General features: G+C 39.5%; 1 protein-coding gene across 1 annotated transcript in view; it reads left to right on the top strand.

Moving 5' to 3' along the window:
• Positions 1-22,984, top strand: part of LOC119475631 (rho GTPase-activating protein 26-like) — a 107,063-nt gene that overhangs the window by 48,417 nt on the left and 35,662 nt on the right. Inside the window, exons 5-16 of the mRNA XM_037748500.1 lie at positions 3,887-3,988; positions 4,798-4,908; positions 5,594-5,698; positions 6,049-6,178; positions 6,665-6,765; positions 9,838-9,932; positions 12,131-12,209; positions 13,152-13,188; positions 13,468-13,533; positions 16,663-16,737; positions 16,854-16,938; positions 17,928-17,986. Of these exons, the coding sequence (XP_037604428.1) occupies positions 3,887-3,988; positions 4,798-4,908; positions 5,594-5,698; positions 6,049-6,178; positions 6,665-6,765; positions 9,838-9,932; positions 12,131-12,209; positions 13,152-13,188; positions 13,468-13,533; positions 16,663-16,737; positions 16,854-16,938; positions 17,928-17,986 (1,045 nt within the window). The remainder of the gene's footprint in view (positions 1-3,886; positions 3,989-4,797; positions 4,909-5,593; positions 5,699-6,048; positions 6,179-6,664; positions 6,766-9,837; positions 9,933-12,130; positions 12,210-13,151; positions 13,189-13,467; positions 13,534-16,662; positions 16,738-16,853; positions 16,939-17,927; positions 17,987-22,984) is intronic.

The following is a 22,984-nucleotide window of genomic DNA, read 5'->3' on the forward strand; positions in this document are numbered from 1 at the left end:
GACTGGAGGAGGTAATTGATGTGCGACCTTTGACACTTTGATGAATGACTGTAGGTGAAAAAGTTGCAGCCTCAGCAACATTGGCACCTCTACATGACCTCCATATCACTATGGCCTTCTAGACTATTGCATCTCTCCAGCTACCAGTTCACACTCAGTACTTGGTCCATGCGGGGACTTGAACCAGCGACCCTCCGGTTTCCAAGCCAAAAAAAAAAATGTCCCAAAGCCCAAGATGACGTCCTCAAATGTCTTGTTTTGTCCACAACTCAAAGATATTCAGTTAACTGTTACAGAGAATTAAAGAAACCAGAGAATATTCACATTTAAGAAGCTGAGATCAGAGAGTTTTATCTTTTTTTTTCTTAAAAAAAATACTCAAACCGATTAATCGATTATCAAAATAGCTGGCGACTAATATAATAGTTGACAACTAATCGATTAATCGTTGCAGCTCAAAGTTCAAGATGATGACAAAGTGCTTTTAAGACGGGCTTGTAATAAAAAAAAAACTATAGTAAAACTATAATAATAATAATATGTCTCAGGGTCTCCCTCCTCTCCCATGATTATCCATGAATCAAGGTCTGAACCATCACTGCATGACCTGGATAGGAGATTAGAGGAATACATAATCCTGCCATAAATCACTGGGGGGGTCTCGTAGGTCAGCAGGGCTCCCTCATGGCAAGGACGGTGTTGTCTTAGCGTTACAGTGTGCGTAAATCTTTCTGAATGTACAGGAGGGTATGGAAACAGTAAGCGAGTAGATAAACAGGAGCATGTTAACGCAAGATCTACTGTATAAATATTATGTTCATGTGACTTTTTAATTTCAATTTATTGCACTGCAGACTTTTAACAACAAATCCTACACCCTCTCTAAGCACCATACTGTACATGTTTGGGTAATCCCCTGCCCTGTGTTTTAAATATGCCACGTTTCAATGTGTAAATCTCCTTATAGCAGGTTATGGTGCACTCACCCTGTGCAGTCATTAGCCATCGGATTTAAATGAGTAGCCACGGGGGGTTCCCCTGATACATGCAGTATTTAGTGTATACCCTGCTAATCCATCCCCTTTATATACAGTAGCAGGTCATTATTTGATTGTACATGGTGGCCAGATTAAGAAGTGAACGCATAATATGTGTGGTTAGGTCACCACGAGCGATGCCCTAATCCCAGTTTAGCCCTAAAAGATCTGACAGCATCTTCGCCTGGCACAGTTTCACCTCAACCTAAAAGCTCCAGAGCCGACACAAGAGGAGTTTTCGTGGAATTACAGCGAGTGGATGAAGAACAGTAGAAACATGTTTATTTGAAGAAAACTTTAAAGGTCCAGGTCCTAATCTTATTCACTGTGGAAATGAAATTGTGACAGAAACAAAAGTCTCAGAAAACAAATTGCACAAGTAATTAAATTCCTTCAACAGTCACTGCAAACATAAATAGCACAACACTGATTAACATAAGACTGGCACGCTTGTACTCTAAAGGCCCAGACACAGCAAACTGACATCAAAGAACTAACGGCGATGAAGGCCGAGTGTTGCGTCGCCTCAAGTTGCCTGTGTCTTGGCCAAAAAGTTGCTCTTGACTATAGCCAATGGACAGTTAGAGCATGCATTCTGCGCCTGCATGAGAGGAATTAACTCTCCACACTCTCGGTAGTCTGTATTCGTCATTCAAAAAAGAGATGCTGGCGGCGGATATATTAGCCGTTGTTATGATACATGATATGATAATGATTTTGGAGAGGTGTCATAAATGAGTGTCATAAATTTGGTCCCATCGCGAAGAGTTACCTAGGTAAACACACATATATGAGCAAAATTAATGATTTATATTATTATCATTTTTGCTTTCTACTGATTAAGCGTAATCGTGAGGATGTATTGGTTGGCTTCATGTTTCAGTGGGACCTCCTACTGTAGTAAGTTAGTAACTGTTGACATGACGGAGCAATGGAGCATGGAGTAAAAGGTGAAGGTAGCTGTGATGAATCAGAGCATGATCCTGTATCAAAATATTTCATCTACTCTACTCTATTCTTCTGGAAAAAAGAAAAAGTAACTCATCAGTTAGTAATCATACTGGGGGGGAGATTGCCACCTGCTGGCTGAGGACGGAAGTAAATTTAAGCAAACCAATTTTAAATGAATCCCTATCAGCTTTATTTGCCAAGTACATACAGACAAGGAATTTGACTCTGGTTTTATGCATCTCTGGGATATGCAACGTACTAAAAATTAACAGCTAGGGACAAGGACAACAAAGCTGGACAACTAAAGATGAGGAATAAGCAGAGCTGTTATGTACACAAGTAGGGATGAAATACGTGTATATATAAATATGTATAAAGAGCAACAATAATGAGAAATAAAATAAAACATCCATATGCAAGTCAAGTGTTCTGTAAGTTGTAGACAATACAAATAGTGCAAAGAAATGCCTCTAACTTTTAACAAACAATTTGGTAAAAAAAACAAAAAACGATGATCGATAGAAAACATGACATTTATATTGGCTGTGTAATTTGTGTTTTTTCACTCGCACAGTACTTTCACATAGAAAGTCAGACAATCAATCTTCCTTCAGTTGATTTTTTAAATGTATTTATAGTCAAAATTATGTCATGAAACCCATAATGAGGGACACACAGCAGAGTGCTGCAGCAGCAGTTGTTTCAGGCATGATGTCCACAGGGAATATGAAAAAGTCAAAAGAGGCAAACTTTAAACAGAGGCCTTGTTGTTTAGAGGGAAGTTCATCATCTCTGATGTGTTCTGCAGCTGTTGTCTGTTCCTCCTCCGGCCCCGCAGGACTCTAGTTGTTGAAACCGACTTGGCAATGAAACACATGTGACTGCAACAGGGGTTGACATCACAGCATTATTGACGTTATTGATTATGACATTATTTCATTGTTGTCATTGAGTTTTATTTCCAAGAGGAGTTGGAAAAAGGAATTCACACGATCACTCATTCATGGCTATGATGGCTATGCCTTCGGGAGCAATTTGGGGTTAAGTATCTTGCTCAAGGACACATCGACATGTGATCTGGAACAGCCGGGGATCGAACCACCGACCTTCTGAACGACAAGTACAACATGAATCTGTCCCATGTTTTTGAGCTTGTTTCTGAAGCTCCAGCCTGCTCACGTTATGAGTTTGGGATAAAGAAATGCAATAATGTTAACTGGCTGGGACAGATGTAGAATAATAATACCCCAGGGCCTCTCTGACAGAGAGAGACCAACCCTGATCTACCCCTCCTCTGTTTGTGTGTCCACTTCTCCCCTCTCGTTTATCCCTTCACTAACATCCATATCTCCCCCTTCAACTGGCTTGAATTAAATTAAAGTTTAACGATCCTAACGTGACCATCAGAACATTAGAAACATTTGGCGCGTGTTTTGTTTGTCGTTCATGTTTCTTGATCTTCTTGGACACTTTTCAATTTTTCTCAGTATTTTTTAGTCCAGCAATCTTAGGAGCTACACACCCTGCTCCGTCTGTCTCTGATGTCAGTGATGTCAGCTCTGATGAAACAGTGTGTTGTTTAAGAAGCAGCTGTGCTCCCCGGAGGAACAATCTCATATTGGACTCCCTGAAAAATGGAAGATATTATGTAAAAGCTAAAATTAAAAGAAAGTTTGTTTAATTCTCTGTTCCCAAAACTTGCCGCTCAAACTTTTTTTTTTTTCCAACTGCACAAGACTATGGTTGATTGCGGATGGTAATCACTGATCAAATTACTTGTTAATATGATGAGAATTACAATAGATGTTTGGTCTATTGAGTTAGCTGAGATGAAACTTGATTATTCTGTCTGTCACCCAAATAATCTTTTTTTGTTTTTTTTGTTTTATCTTTTGTAGGAAGCCAAGAAAAAATATGACAAAGAGACAGAGAAGTATTGTGCAGTGATGGAGAAGCACCTCAGCCTTTCAGCCAGGAAGAAAGAGTCACATCTACATGAGGTACGATGGTGTCTGAGTTTACATCCGTCCACTTTCTCCCACCTGAATGTCAGTTTTCTTAAAGGGGACATATTATGCTCATATTAGGTTCATACTTGTATTTTCTACTAGAACATGTTTACATGCTTTAAAAGGGCTATATATAAGAATCAGAAATTGCTTCTTTACAGTGACACCTGTGGCCGTTAAGTCAACGACAGTCAGCGTCCTGTTGCTCGCACTTGTACTTGCACTACGTAGACGCGAGCGAGCATCGGTCAAAACAGTGAGGCGACAGACTGAAGACTGAAAGTGATTGACAGCTCAAAACCACAATATCACCATATATATTTCACATGCTTGGCAGTATTGTTAGCTTACTAAACGAAGGTCCCTCCATGAATCAAAGACCCGGCTGATGTTGATCCTAGTTTCCCCACCCGACGTCGGTCACATTCCTGTTTTGGAAGACGGGCTTTTCAAAAATAAACTTCTGTCGTCACAGGACACAACCTCCTAAGGTTTAGGCCAGAAAGTTACTTAGTTAGGTTCAGGAAAAGATCGTGGCTTGGCTTAAAATAACTCTGGAAGTTCATTATATTTCCTTGTTCAAAATTACGTGCAGTCACATACAAATTGATTTTGTGGGATATACACGAATTACAGTGCATTACTTTTCGTAGGTATAGTTATGAACAATGTATGCGAACAGATGGAGGCGATATATTCTAATGAGCCCGCATATGACATAGGAAAGGGAGCCAAATCTGAAGCACTGAAAAATTTAGTTTTTCCTAATTTGTCCCCTTTAATATCCTTTCCCTTTGTAGGCGGACAACCAGGTAGATCATGTACGGCAGCATTTCTACGAGGTTTCTCTGGAGTACGTCTTCAAGGTGCAGGAAGTCCAAGAGAGGAAGATGTTTGACTTTGTGGAGCCTGTAAGACACTTTTTTTTTTTTCTCTTTTATGCAATATGCCTGTTTTTTTTAAATTCTTTTCCCCAAAGTTGTTGATGTCTTACATTTACTCACTTTGACATATCCACACCCAGCAGCTGCTCACTACAGACACAGTCCTATGTTGTTGGCAAACACCTCGCTGGTTACTGAGGAACTAAAGACATTTTGTTGCACACACACACCACACAAACCTGATTTTTAAACTCTTTACAAAGTAGGTAGTTCTGTCTTTTAAAATATTACATTTTTTCTTTGAAACATGGCAACAGTATATTTCAGAATTGGTCATAGTTTTGTGGTACACACATTGCAAATTCTCCTAACTTCTTGTTCTATGAATCTGCTAGATGAAATGTATCTGTCTACTTTTTCTCCTCTTCCTTCTGTTTCCTCTTCCTCTCTTCCTCTTCCACCCCTCCGCTCGATCTTCACCCTTTTCACTATCCCACCTGCTTTCTCTACTTTCCTTCCACTCTTTCCTCCAAATCCTCAACCTTATATTTCCTCTTTCCATTTGCCCTCTTCCTCTTTGTCTGCATTTATTAATCATCATCGTCCTCATCTACCTTCTCGTCCTTTCCTCTCTTTCTCCTTTTCATTATTTCTGTCCCTTCCTCGTCTTCCTTCTTCTACTTCATTTTCTCGCTGTTTTTGTTTCCCTCAGCTGTTGGCGTTCCTCCAAGGCCTCTTCACCTACTATCACCACGGCTATGAGCTGGCAAAGGACTTCAACCACTTCAAGACTGATCTCACCATCAGCATACAGAATGTGAGTTCACACACACATGGAAACAAAGCACGAGGTCACACCATAACCTCGAGCACTGCACATAAATATACATGTATGCAATAAAAGTGTTTTATTGCATACATGATTTGTTTTGTTTTTTACTGACAGAAACATTTGGAAGGGCTTAATTTTCTTAGTAGTAGTCTTCAGCTGAATCGAGAAATCGAGAAAATAAACAACAGATTAATCCACAATGAAAATAATCGTTATTTGCAGCCATTCTTATTCTGCTGAAAAATAGGTTTGTATAGGTTGTTGGTAGTTCAGCTGACTCAGGATCAGACCATTCAGTGGAAGGTGTGTGTTCCTCTCCCTGCTTGTGTTGACAGACGAGGAACCGTTTTGAGAGCACGCGGTCGGAGGTGGAGATTCTAATGAGGAAGATGAAGGAGAATCCACACGAACACAAGAGTGTCAGCCAGCACACCATGGAGGGATACCTGTTTGTGCAGGAGAAGCGTACGTATCGGCTGTACACGTCACATCTTACAACATTTAGCAACAATTCACAGTGTTGCAGCGCCATGGAAACATGAATGAGTGTGTGAGTGGATGAGTGTGTGTAGGGCATGTTGTTTGGCTCACATATACACACACACACACACACACACACACACACACACACACACACACACACACCCTGTCAGAGCAGCAGGACACACAAACCATAATGAACCTATGGCTGACGAAGTCAAGTCTGATCTGTTGGAGACGTGACAGGAGCTCTGACCGCGTGCGGTTACCACGGTAACCTATCCAGCACCAACGCAGGCATGACTAAGACCCTTTCCTTTTCCATCCTCTGTTTTTGTTTTAACCCCGTCTCCCTCTCTTGTCTCCTTTTTTTCTCTGACCGTTTGACATCACTGTTTCCTCTTCATTCCTGTGGTTTTTGTTTTTAACCTTTTATCTCTCTTCCCCTGTCTCCATTTCTCTCTCCCTCAGGCTCATTTGTGTCTACCTGGGTAAAGTACTACTGTACGTACCATCGTGAGCCAAAGAGGATCACCATGGTCCTGTTTGACCCTAAATCAGGAGGGAAAACGGTAAGTAGCTTTGGCCGTTTATATATATATACAGATAAGGTTACAATGTCCGTCTAGCTACCTACATCAATAGTTCCCAACCGATTTTCCTTGAAGCCCCCCTACTTGTATCAAAAAAAAGCTGAGCCCCCCCGACATCATCACCCTAAACAAAATTAACAAATCCTCAAACAAAATCTTCAATTTGTGATTCCGTGTATTAAATGAGTTAGTCTTTTATTAAATCAACTTTCTTTAATGAATATAAATCGTTTGTTTTGTCAAAATAAATAAAGTGATAACGTCTTGTAGATACATAATATGATCTTTCTTTTGGTAACTACTTAATTAATTTAATATAATAGCCTTAGAGACAAAATAGCTTCTTGGTTATAATGGTTAAAAAATGTAATTTATAGTGTTGTTAGTTTGCTGCTAGACCGCCCCGTTAATACAGGTGTGTGCCTCCCTCTGTGTGCGTCAAGTGGGAGAGCAAAGTGAAAATGTTGTTTTTGAAAGGCTAAATGCCAACAAATATGGATTGAACATTTCTTTAGTTTTTGCTACCAAGTTTAAAAAAAAATATATCTTTTTAAATAGTTTTATATACAGACTTTTTTGTATATATTATCCAGGTAGTGTGTTATTATGATATTAGTTATACGTGAGCAAATCTAATTTTTTACAACTTCAGAGCAGACAAATCCTGGTCCTATGATCTCTGACGCCCCCCTATAGATATCTATATCTATATGCACGCAAATGCTTAGATACATATAGGGATTCAAGAGTGTCACTTCAGCCTATCATCACGTTTTCTGATGTGCAGTTGGTTCTCACCCAGCTCATCCCACTGGGCTGCTCTCCAACAACAACAAGCTCTTTCTGCTTGTTTCGAAGTTTTCGAGCAGAAAACTCTTAAAATTTATTGTAAATTGTCGACAGAAAATGTCAAGTTTTGCGTCACCGAGACGACGAGCGTCTCTGACGCACGATGCCATGTTACACAAGCGTACAGTCATACTTGGATATATCAGTTATAGAAGAGAGAGGTAACAATTTCTCCCACAACAGCAGCCTCAGTAGACGAAGAGTGCAGCGTCGCCAACGATGTTTTGAGTAAGCAGCATGACTCCGACTATTTTCTCAAAGTGCTATCTGTTAACACTCTCTCCACCTACACACAAAGCTGATGCAGGTCCAGGCCTGTCTTCTTCTGAGGGCTCTCAAGGAGCATTTTGAGTGGAAGGAAAAGTAGAAACAGTGAAGATCACAGAAAGCGTTTCAGCTCCCACACAGTAAGACAGCAAGAACATATACATAGAGGATCATAGAGTCAAGATCTGGGCAAATCTGTTTTAACGCCACTAATTTCTTTAACACATTAACACAACTCGCAATTCTTTGGTTGTAGGGTGCTCAGTTTTAAAACTGAAAATACTGGTATCATATGAAACTAGAAAACTTAAAGAATATATTGGTACCAACCAAGTCATACTATCTGACAAGGAGAGTAAATAATGCTCCAAATGTACGTTAAATTTTGGTGAGGAAAAATTGTCATGGCCATTTTCAAAGGGGTCCCTTGACCTCTGACCTCAAGAAAATGGGTTCTATGGGTACCAACGAGTCTCCTCTTTACAGACATGCCCACTTTATGATAATCACATGCAGTTTGGGGCAAGTCATAGTCAAGTCAGAACACTGACACACTGACAGCTGTTGTTGGCTGTTGGGCTTCAGTTTGCTATGTTATGATTTGAGCATTTTATGCTAAATGCAGTACCTGTGAGGGTTTCTGGGCGATATTTGTCATTGTTTTGTGTTGTTAATTGATTTCCAATAATAAATATATACATACATTTGCATAAAGCAGCAAATTTTCCCACTCCCATGTTAAGAGCATTAAATACTTGACAAATCTCCCTTTAAGGTACATTTTGAACAGATAAAAAATGTGTGATTAATTCTTTATTAATCGCAATTCACTATGGACGTTCATGCGATTAATTGCGATTAAATATTTTAATCGATTTACAGCCATAATCAACAATGATAAAATAGTAAAATAGTAAAGAAATGCTTTGCATGTGTGTTGACTTTATCTGTAAAAAAGTAAATAAAATATATATACTGTATATCTAAAACACACCTTATACCCACATCTTATGAAAGGTGGAGAGGCTGAGATTTCCAGAAATCAACACACCCTTCTATAATTAATACCAGTATTATGAGGGCCAGAAAGTTAAGATAACCACCTCAAAATGAATTTGAACCAGTTTAATTATTATGTTTTGGTGACTTACAACATGTGGCACCCGAATTGTCCATGTAACCTGAATCCCATTAGTGAAGAGACTAACATTACAACAACAGCCGCTTGCATCGTGACTGAGGTGTTAGGGTTCAGTCAAATCGTTTCAATTGCTTTGTCCAAAATTATTTCAATGTGCTTCCATTTGGAAGTTAAGCAAGTTGGTAACTGTAGCTTCAGTTGCTCTCCAGCATGAGAGGATATTTTTAAACTTAAAACAAATCTCACAGGATAAGGGCGATAACAGTGAAGACTGAACACAAGTTATATTCACAGAGCCTTCCCTCTCTGCTAAACAGTCAAGTCCTACATTAGAAAAGTACACAGTTAAAACAACTAAAGAGCTACAAGAACAATGACCAAGCGTCAGGAAGAAGAAAACACTGAATTTGTCAAAAAAGAAGTCTATTAAGTATGAATGATTGTTAAAAAAAAATACTCAATACAGAGAATTGTATTAAAAGTCCCTAAAAATAACAAGAAAACTCATCTCTGATGAAATATTCACAAGAAATAATCTGCTGTAACTGTACAGTTAATCAGTTGTTCTGTACTGTTATTGTTATGCATTTAATATAATATGTAATATCCATAAAATAGTCACTTAGTCAGTGGTCGTCAGTTTACTCAATGATAGAAAAGGGGTCCCTTAAGGTAAAAGGTTGGGAACCACTGTCTCAATCTGTCTCAGTCTTGTCCAAGAAAACATCCATCATCTCAGCAGTTGGTTATGCCTGCATCAAAATAATACCGCTGTCATGTTTTGTCTTTGTCAGGGAGATGAGGAGAACTTCACCCTCAAGTCGTGCACCAGGAGGAAGACGGACTCGATAGAAAAGAGGTTCTGTTTTGATGTGGAGGCTGTGGACAGGTCAGTCAGTGAGGGATTTTGACTGCATGTGTCTCCTGTTCAAATCATGGACTCACCACACAATCTTCCTTTAACCCACCTCCAGCTTGTGTCTTTATTAGCCCTAATCAGTGTAATGCAACATGTCTATTTTCACCGAAACATCACCGAGCCTGATGAATTCACTGAGAATATCGATGCATGAATACATCGGATTCTATTTCACAACTTGTAACCAAATTACAAATTAGTTTTCAAGTGATTTTGTCCCCCCGCAGCCCAAAAGCTGTAGTGGAAAACCTTTCTGAAAATAGACACAAGCAAGCCAGGAAAGAGTTAAATATTTAGGGCTTCTGAATTTGTTATAAGTCATGGAAGCATCATGGGATTTGACACCAGCGAATATTGTCTTGTTTTATATCTATGGTTGTCTTCATCTGATTAACTGCAGCTCCGTTGCTCTGATCAGCCATCATCAGTTCAGTGACGTGAGGTCTTTTTTTTTTACGTGTTGTAGTTACATCTAACAGACACATGGGGGTGCTCAGTTGATTTGGACCTCTCACTCTCACACTCGGCCCCCTGGTGCTTCTCTTCCTACACTCCTCCTCCTCCTCTTCCCTCCTTACTCCTCCTCAACTTCAGCCTTCCTACATCAAATCAACTCACCTTGTGTCCTTATCTCATCCACTTGTTTCCCCATTTCCCCATTCAGCCTTTATTTATATCACGGGTGTGTTTGTTTGTCTGAAGTAGTATAAAGTGGTATTTCCATGGATGGTGTGTCGACACATAATTTGTGTGTTTCTGTTGCACACACTCTCATAAATACATTTCATTAGGTCTATTTTGTAAACATTTGTTTTGATTTGGGTGTGTGCAGCCATGTGCAGACTGGGCTTGTGCACATGCCTCTATGAGTGTGATTGTACTCTTGGTGGTGTGTCATGATTGAAGGGCAGTGTATAGATCGGTGTGTGTGTGTGTGTGTGTGGAGGAGGGGGTTGTAGCGCTGCGGTGGCGACAGCTGAAGGTGACTGTGCTGCCGGTGACAGACTGTACAGGACCGATTGGAAACCTTTACAAGACTGTCTGGGATGGACATGACCAATGAGGCTGTGTGTGTGTGTGGTAGTGTGTATGAGTGTGCACACTGAAGGTTGCCTGTATCAGGGTGATATATCTAATGCCAACATATTTCCAATGTTGAAATATAATCACGAGAGTTTTGCAGGAGTTGCGGCACGTTCCCGTGGTCTTGATCGTTTAATGTAATTTGGTCAAAAAACTTAGTCCATTTCTCTCGTCTTGACATTCTGATAAAATCAGTCTGATTTGTTAGATTCCTCTGTGAATTTTCAGGCTAAATTCTTCATCCTTTTTTGATCCTTTAATGGTGAAAAAGCTGTCGATCATCTGTTTTTACTGGAAGGTGATACAGTAGTCATACCACCAAATCAACGACGCAAATTCTTTGCATCGAAGCTTCGTTCAAACACATCATCATAGTTTGATCGGTTAAAGTTATAGTTCATTTAAGGAGTACTAGCCTATAAGACGTGTACCTTTTTAAAAAATATTTTTTTAACTATTTTTAAAATGTACGTGTTTGCATTTCAGGAAATGTTTTTATTTTAAACCCAGAATGAAATAGCAATCAATGGGTTTAGTTTTGGTATATATTATTATTGTGTGCAATTTAAGCAGTAAAAATGTTGTTGTTGTCTTGTTTTTTTCTTTTGTATATTTCTATTGCTCTTTAAAAATAAAGCAAAAGTATTTCTTATCTGATTACTCGATTAATAGATGGAATAATCGGTAGAATACTCAATTACTAAAATAATCAATAGCTGCAGCCCTACATGCAGAGATCCTTCTATGCAATCTGAGGCAACAAGCATTTTAAGTAAAGTATTTTCAATCAAGTGTATTCTTACTTTCATTACTAGTTAGCTAAAAAAAATCCAGAAGACTTTCTTCAGTCGAGCATGTATTTATATTAGGGCTGTCGTTTAAAATATTGAATCCTGGTTAATCGCATAGTTGTCCATAGTTAATCGCGATTAATCGTCGATGAATCACACATTGCATGTTTATCTTTGTGTGTGTTCGGCCAGTATTTGCGAGGTTTGTTGAGCATTTAACGGACAATGTTTGTTCCTGATCTTGATATTTGATAAGCTAATGTACCTTTTGTATGTGTGTTTGTGTGTGTGAAGGACGGGAGTAATCACCATGCAGGCTCTGTCAGAAGAAGACCGCAGGTTGTGGATGGAGGCCATGGATGGGAGAGAACCGGTAGGTTACCACGGTTACCAGTTTGTACTTAGGTGACAAATGAGTGAAGAGAGAGAAAGAGATAGAGAGAGAGAGAGGGACTACGTGTCTACTAATAATGTTTGTAGCACTGGTCCGATTTCAGCAGCCCTCCCTCTGCATGCTGTCAGTGGTGTTCATTTTCATAATAGGAAAGTTGACTGACAGCCAGTTTCGTCTTAATTTCGCCCTAAGCCTGGAAGCGTGTGTTGGTGCTTCTTTCCACACTATTATTTAGTCACGTTCATGTTCCAACGCCTCCCTCATCCTCGTGTCGACATTCAAACGTGCAAAGGTAATCACCGTCAATAAAGCCACCGCAAGCTCCAACAAGCAGCTGCTGAGCTCCTGCAATCTGCAATAAAACAAGAAATGTTCATGTTTCACTTAAGCTCATCCTCCCTTTGTTGTTGGTGTTAAGACTTCCCTCTTCTTTTGTCTGCCTTCACCTTGATGAACTCACCGCTGACCACAGCTACACGTTGCAACCACACCCAGTCCAGTTCGTCCTGAACAAGCCCAGACAAATGGGGTGGATTCATAAACACACACAGTCACAGACTTGGTATTTACTGTATTTCTTGTATTAAAGTTAGTTTACTGTTGTTTTAATGTACAAAAAACATATGAATTCTAAATTTAACAACTTATGGATATGCTGTAAACACAATATTTTCACCATTACCATGGGAACTGAAGTTATGCAGATTGCAGAAAAGTCAACAATAATTGTATACTTTCCTCAATATCCAGATATATCCCGGATAATGTATTCTCATAATTGGTAGAAAATAGGCACACGTAGAAAAACAGCACAACAGAATATTACTGGTGTGTTTCGTGACGTGATGCACAAATATATCCCGCCCTCATTAGGCTTAGCTGTAAATCATTTTCTATCTGAAGTGTGTTTTTTATTTGCAGGTATACAATCTGAACAGAGACAACCAGGCTGAAGGCAGTAAGTGGCTTCAACTGGTATCAATGAACTGTGTATTCAAGGGCACAGTGTTCTTTAGCATTATCATCTGACTGTCTGTATTGGCAGGGTTAGATTCAGTTGCATTGCATTTGCATTTATCTGTGGATAAAAACTTTTCAATTCAGTATCTCTAAAGGATAACGTTTGCCCACTGTTTGCATTTTCATATGCTTCTCTCATTGTAGAAATGTAGAAATGTAAATTAAAAATCTTTTTTTCTGACGCTGTAATCATTCTGTTCGTCTCCCTCTCCATCAGTGGCCCAGCTGGATGTGATCGGGTTCAACGTGATGAAAAAGTTCATTTATGCAGTGGAGACTCGAGGTACGATCAACGTTAAGTCAGATTCTTGTTTTATTCTTTTTGTTCTGTGGATTTCCTGCTTTTTTAGATTCAATTCAGATCAAAGTGGCACACAGTATAGACTACAGACGTTCTCAAAATTCCTGTTAAAATATACACAGTATGCTCCACACATGTAAACTTATACACATGCACTTAAAGAGCAAAATAGCAGCTGCAGAAAAGCTCTCTTTGCCCTATTTTTCTGTTTACATAATTAGGTGTATCATGAATAGACGACTAGTATTTTGCAGATCTGAAATGATTAGTCGCCTAATCAGTTATTCCATCGCCAGAAAATTAATTGCCAACTATTTTGATGATTGTTGAAGTGATTTTTCAAGCAAAAATACCAAAATATTTCTGATTTTGGAGTACCTTGTAAAAGTATGTGTGATACATAACCAAATATTAAATATTACAAATTTGAATCATTCATACTTTGAAAACTGAGCTCATATGAATACCAACAATGAGTTATGTGGAGAGAAATACAGTATATTGACATGGATATATTTGCAAATTAATCATGACTTTAAATGGTAAATGGGCCTGCATTTGGATATCATATAGAACACCTTTAATGAGCTCATTAGGTGAATATAGGGAGACATTAGGAATGCTAGGAAGGCATAACATCATTACATACAATATAGAGTTGACCAGAACAAATGTATGCAGTATGTATGTATACTAAGCATGTAGACGCACAGCTACAGCAAACTAAACACAGTAAAATTTCACTGGAAGCTAATGTGAAACTGTGAAGACACTATTGGTTAAACAAATTCAAACAAATGACGGTGATTACGAATAACAAAATTATGAGATTCCATAAACAAGAGTTTGACCAAAGGTATTGTAAAAATGAGTTAGTACATTAACATGGAAACTGGATTCACAAAAGTATAGACTGTCAAATTGGTGACATTGTGCTTCAAGATGAAGAACAAGTATCGCCAGTGAAAGATGAGCTAAGTTTCTCAAGTCTCAAGAGACTTGGTGTGTGTGTATGGGAGAAATATAATTACTCCACTAACCTCATGTAGCACAAAAGCTGTTTTTAGTGGGCGTTTTGAAATGACAGGTGTCAAAGGTCATCAGCGGGATTTAAAGCCCGCCTCTACCCTCTGATTATGTTGTCTTCTGATGCACCTAGAGGGACAGACTTTCTTCTAAAATGTCACAGTAATGGTCCTAATGTGCTGAATCATTCCCTTTTCCTTTTCAAGGCTGCATTAAGAGCATCTATTACTCTTTGGTTGTCCATCGCTGGGCAGATGCATTTACATTTATATGGTATATATTGAAGGCCCTTGTGTTATTCTTTACATGAGGGACATGTATTGAAATAAAAAATGGAACAAGAAAAATCAAATGTCAAAGCAAATGTACATGTATTCACATGCTAGGTTTTTCTTGAATTACACTGAAATAGATTGTCATGACAGTAACCCTTTCTTCGCTTCCCTGCTCTTGGCCTCCATGCTGAGTTATAGTCTTCATGCACCTTTTTAGATGCAGCAATTATATTTTCTTTGACAGATTAATTGAATGGCACTCTTTGAGTGGTGCCAGGTTTAAAAAAAACTTCTATGTAAGCATGGAGATGTGTTATCTTATTGACATTAATGTCTTCTTCAGTTACGGTTCCTTAAGTTCAACCAGGAAGCTGTTTTTTCTCCCCCACGCCATCTATTTTATGATTGTTTGTAAGTGGATGAATTAACATTTGACTGGTACAATTCTCTTGCTGATGTACGTTAGCCAGTGTTGTAGTCAAGACCACCTAAACCGAGACTAAGTCATGACCAAGACCAGAGTGTATCGAGACAGAGACAAGACCAAGACCAGAGTGTATCGAGACAGAGACAAGACCAAGACCAGAGTGTATCGATACCGAGACAAGACCAAGACCAGAGTGTATCGATACCGAGACAAGACCAAGACCAGAGTGTACAGTATAGAGACAAAGACAAGACCAAGACCAGAGTGTATGGAGACAAAGACAAGACCAAGACCAGAGTGTATGGAGACAGACACAAGACCAAGACCAGAGTGTATAGATACCGAGACAAGACCAAGACCAGAGTTTACAGAGACAAAGACAAGACCAACACCAGAGTGTATGGAGACAAAGACATGACCAAGACCAGAGTGTATGGAGACAAAGACAAGACCAAGACCAGAGTGTATAGAGACAAAGACAAGACCAAGACCAGAGTGTATGGAGACAAAGACATGACCAAGACCAGAGTGTATGGAGACAAAGACAAGACCAAGACCAGAGTGTATAGAGACAAAGACATGACCAAGACCAGAGTGTATGGAGACAAAGACAAGACCAAGACCAGAGTGTATAGAGACAAAGACAAGACCAAGACCAGAGTGTATGGAGACAAAGACATGACCAAGACCAGAGTGTATGGAGACAAAGACAAGACCAAGACCAGAGTGTATAGAGACAAAGACAAGACCAAGACCAGAGTGAGTAGAGACAAAGACAAGACCAAGACCAGAGTATATAGAGACAAAGACATAACCAAGACCAGAATGTATTGAGACAGAGACATGACCAAGACCAGAGTGTATAGAGACAAAGACAAGACCAAGACCAGAGTGTATGAAGACAAAGACATGACCAAGACCAGAGTGTATGGAGACAAAGACAAGACCAAGACCAGAGTGTATAGAGACAAAGACAAGACCAAGACCAGAGTGAGTAGAGACAAAGACAAGACCAAGACCAGAGTATATAGAGACAAAGACATAACCAAGACCAGAATGTATTGAGACAGAGACATGACCAAGACCAGAGTGTATAGAGACAAAGACAGGACCAAGACCAGAGTGTATCGAGACAGAGACATGACCAAGACATGACATGCATGACAATGCAGTGTCAGTACTTACAATAAAATGTGGAACATTAATCTTCAGTAATTTCAAATGCAGCAAGTGTACAATACTCAGATGAGGAAGCACTGACTATATTTTGGTTGGGTGAAAATTACCATGGAATAAGAGCAGGAGGTAACCTCTCCTCTCCTCTCCTCTCCTCTCCTCTTCTCTCCTCTCCTCTCCTCTCCTCTCCTCTCCTCTCCTCTCCAGGTATCGATGATCAGGGCTTGTACAGAATCGTTGGCGTCAGCTCCAGAGTACAAAAGCTACTGGGCCTCGCTATGGGTAAACACACATATTTAGTAAAAACTGAAAATTAAATATAATTCATCTTCTGATATATAATTACTAACTTTTACTATAATAACTTTTCTTTTTATCTTCACATTTGCGTCCTTCAGATCCAAAGACGTGTGCTGACGTGGAGCTGGAAAACTCAGAGTGGGAGATCAAGACTATCACGAGTGCCATCAAGCACTATCTCAGGTTTGTGTGAAAAGGCTCACAGAAATGCACATGCGAGGTATGAAAATACGTTGAAACAGCTGTGCAAAGTTCTGTAGTTATGAAAATTCCCCTACTGTTGTGTTTTCAAAGATTAAATGTATTTAACCTCAAAGGCCCATTTAAATGGATTGATCGCTCCTTTCACGACTCTAAATTATTCGTCTCGCTCGGAAATGGCAGCGCTTCTTTTTGCTCTTTTCACTCTGTGCTTGAATAAATGCATATTGCTGCTCTCTTTTGTGTAAAACAGATCTCTGCCCTTTATCCACCTCATTAAATTATTAATTTTCCAGTTTTTTCATGCTTGTTAAGCCTATTTTATTTATGATGTAAACTTGTATTTTGCCATAAAGGGGTTGTTGTTTTTCCACTTCACACAATCATACGTGCTCAGTCAGTACAACCCCCGTCTTACCTGCTGGTCACTGTGTAGCAGTTGATGGTTAAATGACTTCCTTTCCTCTCAACTACTGTTAATGAGGGAATGATCAGGATTGTGGGAGGCTGAGTAGAAGGAGCAGTGCATGAAAGGGAAAAGAGGAGTAGTGGTGTTCAAGCTGTGCTCAATCTCCTGTACCTGAATGGGTCTACGCTGTGTGCACAACACAAACACACAGGTAAACATGTAGACTCACACACATGCACTTCATCGGCACATAAATGGACAGTTTCACAGAATCGACTAGCATCCACACACTTACACACATGTACACATTACCAGCATTAGGAGCTCAGGTCAGGCCTCATTGAAAGCCAGCAGGAGTCATTACGCTCCTCAGGCTGAAGGGATAAACTGATGTCCAGCTGTGCGAGTCGGCACGGTGGAGATAAAAGACGAGAAGGGGAACATCGTTAGATGAGCGCTCGCCCAGAACCGTCTAGATTTATTGATTTTTTTTTTTTTCCGCAAAGCTCCATTTTCCGAGCTGACGTTCTGCACCTGACGTCTCCGTCTCTTGTGTTTCCAGAGTGCTGCCCGGGCCCCTCATGACGTACCAGTACCAGAGGAGCTTCATCAAAGCTGCCAGTGAGTTTTTTTCCTTTTATTATTTTTTAATTTGATGTGCCTCTCAAATGTGAGTTCAAAGGGCTGCACGTTGGTGTAGTGGTTAGCACTGTCGCCTCACAGCAGGAGGGTCGCAGATTCAAATCTACCTTGGGGCCTTTCTGTGTGGAGTTTACGTCTTCTCCCCGCGTGGGGGTTTTTCTCGACACGCCCCCTTATTGGATATCAGTTACTGATTGGACGCTGCTGCCGATCGGACTGATCGGAAAACTTTACCTCTCAACATCACTGGAGTTTTAGACCGGAGTGAAGACAGATCACAGAGTAAAAGTTTTATAGTTTATAGTTTGTCTTCTGATTCACCATCTGGTTAAAATCTGTGTTAATTGTAGGTGTTCCAGCAACAGAAAAGGACCTGCGGTGTCTCTCCTTCACACGCCGCGGCTGAAGCAGCCTGTCACTGAAAGGGGATTTATAAGACCTGACAAACAGACCTTAAACAGCTTTCCGCATTTTATTGAACGATTTTTCTTTTCATGATCTGTACTTTTCCCCCCGTTAACTTTTATTAAGGATACAGTTAAAGTCAGAGACAGAGCAGGAGAGTCTGTCTGTCAGCAACAAACACGTATTACATTATTAATTGGCATTTCCATTCAGTCACATGTGAGGCTGATAATTCGATTAAAGAGTGTCGGGTTTGATAGGAGTTACATCATTTCAATTTCCCCTGAAACATTTAACCTAATAAATAATTTCCAGGGTTCAAAAGACACAGTAATCATATTCTGGGTTATTAAATCATGAATTAAAAATCAGAATATCAATAAATACAGTCGCAAATACTAAATAATTAATATAAAGGCATTGTGCCAGTAGAGATGGTTCCTGAGCCTCTAAGGTCCACAGTATAAATACAGACTGCAGCTGTTATTCATGTGCAGGTGTTTGTTAAACAGGTAACAGGCTACAGAGAGAAAACACTGCTGCTCTGCCACTGATAACTGTGTCTTTATTTATATTAGTAAAGTACAAACACAAACAGCTGTTAAAGCCGACTGACTGTGATCAGCTGCTTCTGTCATCAGAAACTTACGTCGCTTCACGTGACGCTTCAGAGGAAAGGACGTCTCATTTCTCTTAAAACATATTTCCTCGTTTCCTCTCTCCTCGCACGGTTTCCTTGCGTCTCTCCATGCATCCCTGGTGGGAGGGACTAAGACGCAAGGAAAAGACGCAAGTGAGGGAAAACGTGGATGCAATTTAAAAGAATTGTGATGTACCCTACTGTATGTGTCAGCCCTGTGATAGTCTGGCGACCTGTCCAGGGTGTACACCGCTTTGGCCCAATGTCAGCTGGGATCGCGGTTACGGATAATGGACGGATGTGTAGAACTGACTCTCCTGCAGTTTGACCTTGTTTGATTCCCATTGAGGTCAATGCGAGACACTACAGGCAAAAACATGTTTTTTCCTGCACTGGTCATTTTTTTTTGATTTTGTACTATTTTGCTTCAATGACATGTCTTCTTTCAGACTAGTGGAAAGAAAACATCCAAAATAATGTACACATTTAGGTGTTTATTTGCGTCTATAGATTTCTCCTAAATTCACCCAAAGTTAGTGTTATATAATGCTCCATTTGCATGTTTAAACATAACATTTCAAAAAACATGAAATACAAAAAATAATGATATTAATTTAAGTAATAAGCTTGGAAAGTTTCATTGTGATATCGATTAGTTAATTTTTTTACCCTATCACTGTAGTGTCTTGCAAAATGTATTTTACAATCCATAACTTTAAAGGCAGTTTTTTCTCAAAACTCTGAGGCAGAAATCTCCACTTCAGTAACACTTACATTCACCAAACTTTCCAGTTTCATTCCTCTGTATTTTCTGAAGGTTTTAACAGAGGGGTTTGTTCATACATCATTCATAGCCTGATTTATAGAACATGTATTCCTAAAAACATGGTGCAAATTTTTTTTTTTTATGGCTGTTGACAGTATTTTCAGTATTTATGGAGTGATAAAAAGAGATATCCAAAATTCCTTCTGTAAAAACCTTTCACTCTTAATACCTCAACACAATGAAACAAGAATTTTAAACCTGGCTTCATCCAATCATCAGATTTCTGATCTGGAAATATATGCAAATTAGCATACATTTGATAAGATAATGCCTCATTTGTATATTTAAACATATATTTTCAGAAAATAAGACAAAAAAATAATTGTCTCAATGAAAGGAATCAACTGAAGAAGTTCCATAGTGATATCTATTAGTGTTTTCACCTTATTCACCTGTAGTGTCTCCCCTTAACCATATAAAAACACTACAAACAGCCACTCTAAGACTACTTTGGATTAAATAAAGCACACACTGTACTAAATAACAGGTCATATGGTTTCATGGAGAGCTTACTGCGTGGCAGGAAATTCCTTAAGTAACCTTTAGTTATTTATTGAGTTTCGATGGGTCATGTCAGGTTGATATGTACGGTTTATGAATGGATTAAAGATGGATTCGAGGTTTTTTTCTTTTTTGTACTACTTGAGACAAGAATTCTTTGTCCTCGTCTTTCTTCCCCCAATGAATGTCTGTTTGAAGCAATTTTCTTAAGCATTCCTGCACCGTTTAATTTGGAGAATGAGAACATATCATATGACTCATCTTGTGAGTGAGGTCATGACATTGCCATTAAACCGGCTACAAATAGATGGTTCACCCCTACTGAGATAACAGGGCACCCACTGTGCCACCAGGACTGCTGTGTGAAGGCTTTTTTACACAATATTTATATGATATCCACATTCCTAATGAAGAAGAAAAGCCAGGGGAGCTGATCTAAAAGTGATAACCTAATAAAGGCTTTGTGCTTTGAGGTTTGTTGGGTGAAAAAGCAGCTGCAAAATCTGCCTTTTGTCCACCAGCACCTGTTGGGTGCGGTGTATTGAGTCAGGATACATTATTTCATTTTCAAAAAACACTCTTGAAGACGGATTGCATAAATTCTCCAACAGTCGCTGCAATCATTTCAGTGAATTTGATTCTTCTCATGTGGCAGTCTACAGGCTGATAGAGGAAACCCAGAAAGTCGCGTAAGGTCTCATTTTTTAGCTTAGGTTACAACCTGTTCACACATAGGCAATAAAAAACTGTACTTTTAAGTATATTTTAATGCTAATACTTTTAATACTAATAATTTCTTAAGTAAAATTTTGAATGCCGGACTTTTACTTGTAACAGAGTATTTTTACACTGTAGTATTAGTACTTTTACTTAAGTAAAGTATCTGAGTACTTCTTCTACCTCTGCTCTTCACAACAGAATGGAATTGTTTCTTCTTCTATGTTGTGTCTGGCCTTGTTCGATCTAGTTTAGTTCAGTGATTAGCCTGGCTTTGTACGGTCTGATCATTTCCGTGTTGCTACTATATCTGCTTTGTACTGATTTATTTTTTTGTGGGGGGGGGGAGAAAGTGGTTTTATTCTAGTAAGCCCAGGTGCGATTGAGTCTAGTCTGGTCCAGTCCGATCTGCGGAGTTGCAGGATGCGTCGGTGACCTGTTTTCTTTGTTTGTCAGTAGAAAGCCGAGCTGACAGTGGAAGGAACTCCAGGAAATGACTGTGTGTCTCTGGCAACGCCACCAGGAAATGGCTCCATAGTGAGGCCAACTGGCGAGAAAATGAGAAAAGTGTGTTAAAGTGTGTATTAGGAGAAAGCAGGAGTAGAGCGTGGCAGTTAATCTGGTTTGATACTAACTTGGACCAGCCGTGCTATAATGCATGTATTCATGGTTTTGTAATAATCATAAAATATAACACGTGCTTGCCAACTATTTATATAAGTTTACAGATTTATATCTCTGATCTGGCTCTGATTCTTTCCTTCTCTTTAACTTCTTCCCTCTTTTCTGTTTCTGTTTATGTGGCCGTCTGCATTCGCATGTTATGAATTTGTGTGTGTCTGCTTGTGCGAATACGCTTTTGTATTTTTTTTGCCAAGGCAGAATTTTTGCAGAAGCAGCGGGGTGTTTTGAGGACAGCGTCCTCAGTTGAACTCTCTCTTTCAGCTCCTCCCTTTCTCCTCCTCCTCTCTTTCACGTATCCCCTCCAGCTCCTCCCACCATATTACTCGTAAACCTAATCTTCGTCGTCCTCCTCCTCCTCTTCTGGTTTCGTCTCGACTTACTCTCTCTCGTCCCGTGCTAATCTGGTTTTAAATATCTGGTTTAAACAGAGAGCTTAGTGTTGTGAGGTTTGCTGGGTCAAACAGCAGCTGCAAAATTGTCTTTTTTTAAATTTTACCAGCACCTGACGGTTGCGGCGCACTGAGTCAGGATAAATAATTTCGCTTACACAGTCACTGCTATCATTTTAGTGTATTTGATTCTTCTCCTGTGGATCCTGTATAGGTAGTTACAAAATAAAGTTTTGGTAGCAGTAACTGATTTAGACCATGAAATAGATGCTTTGAGAGGAAGACGAGGAGGAGGAGGAGGGAGGGTGGAGTGCCACTTGGCTTTCGGTTACCTGCCTTAGGCATGTGCCAGCAAGAAAACACACACATACAGTAATTATTCTGTCTCCAGTTATTGGGTTTTGCTTGCGGTATCTCTTTCTCATTAATTCTTCGATTTACGCCTCATATTTCTCCTTTGTTCTCTGTATTTTCTTACTCCATCTCTTATCCGGCATTTTCACTCGTGTGAATTACCTGAACTCCTTCAGCTCGCTTTTCGTTGGGCTTGATTTTTCCCTGCTGCAAGGCGAAGGTTTTATCATCATTATAATGTTTTCTTTATAACATAGTACATAAAAGAAGGAGATGAAAGGATGTGAGATGATACAGGGTTGAAGGATGATGAGTTGAATTTAAAGCTAATGTACAGTTCGACTTTGAGAGTCTAACCTGCATGGCACATACTATATTTCACATTGCAATTTTTGTAACTTTCCGACACCAGCAATCTGCCAAAGCGACCCACTTCCTGCAGTGATTGTCCAGCTCTCTTT

This window comes from Sebastes umbrosus, chromosome 17 (assembly GCF_015220745.1).
Source record: "Sebastes umbrosus isolate fSebUmb1 chromosome 17, fSebUmb1.pri, whole genome shotgun sequence".
In the NCBI taxonomy this organism is placed as follows: Eukaryota; Metazoa; Chordata; class Actinopteri; order Perciformes; family Sebastidae; genus Sebastes; species Sebastes umbrosus.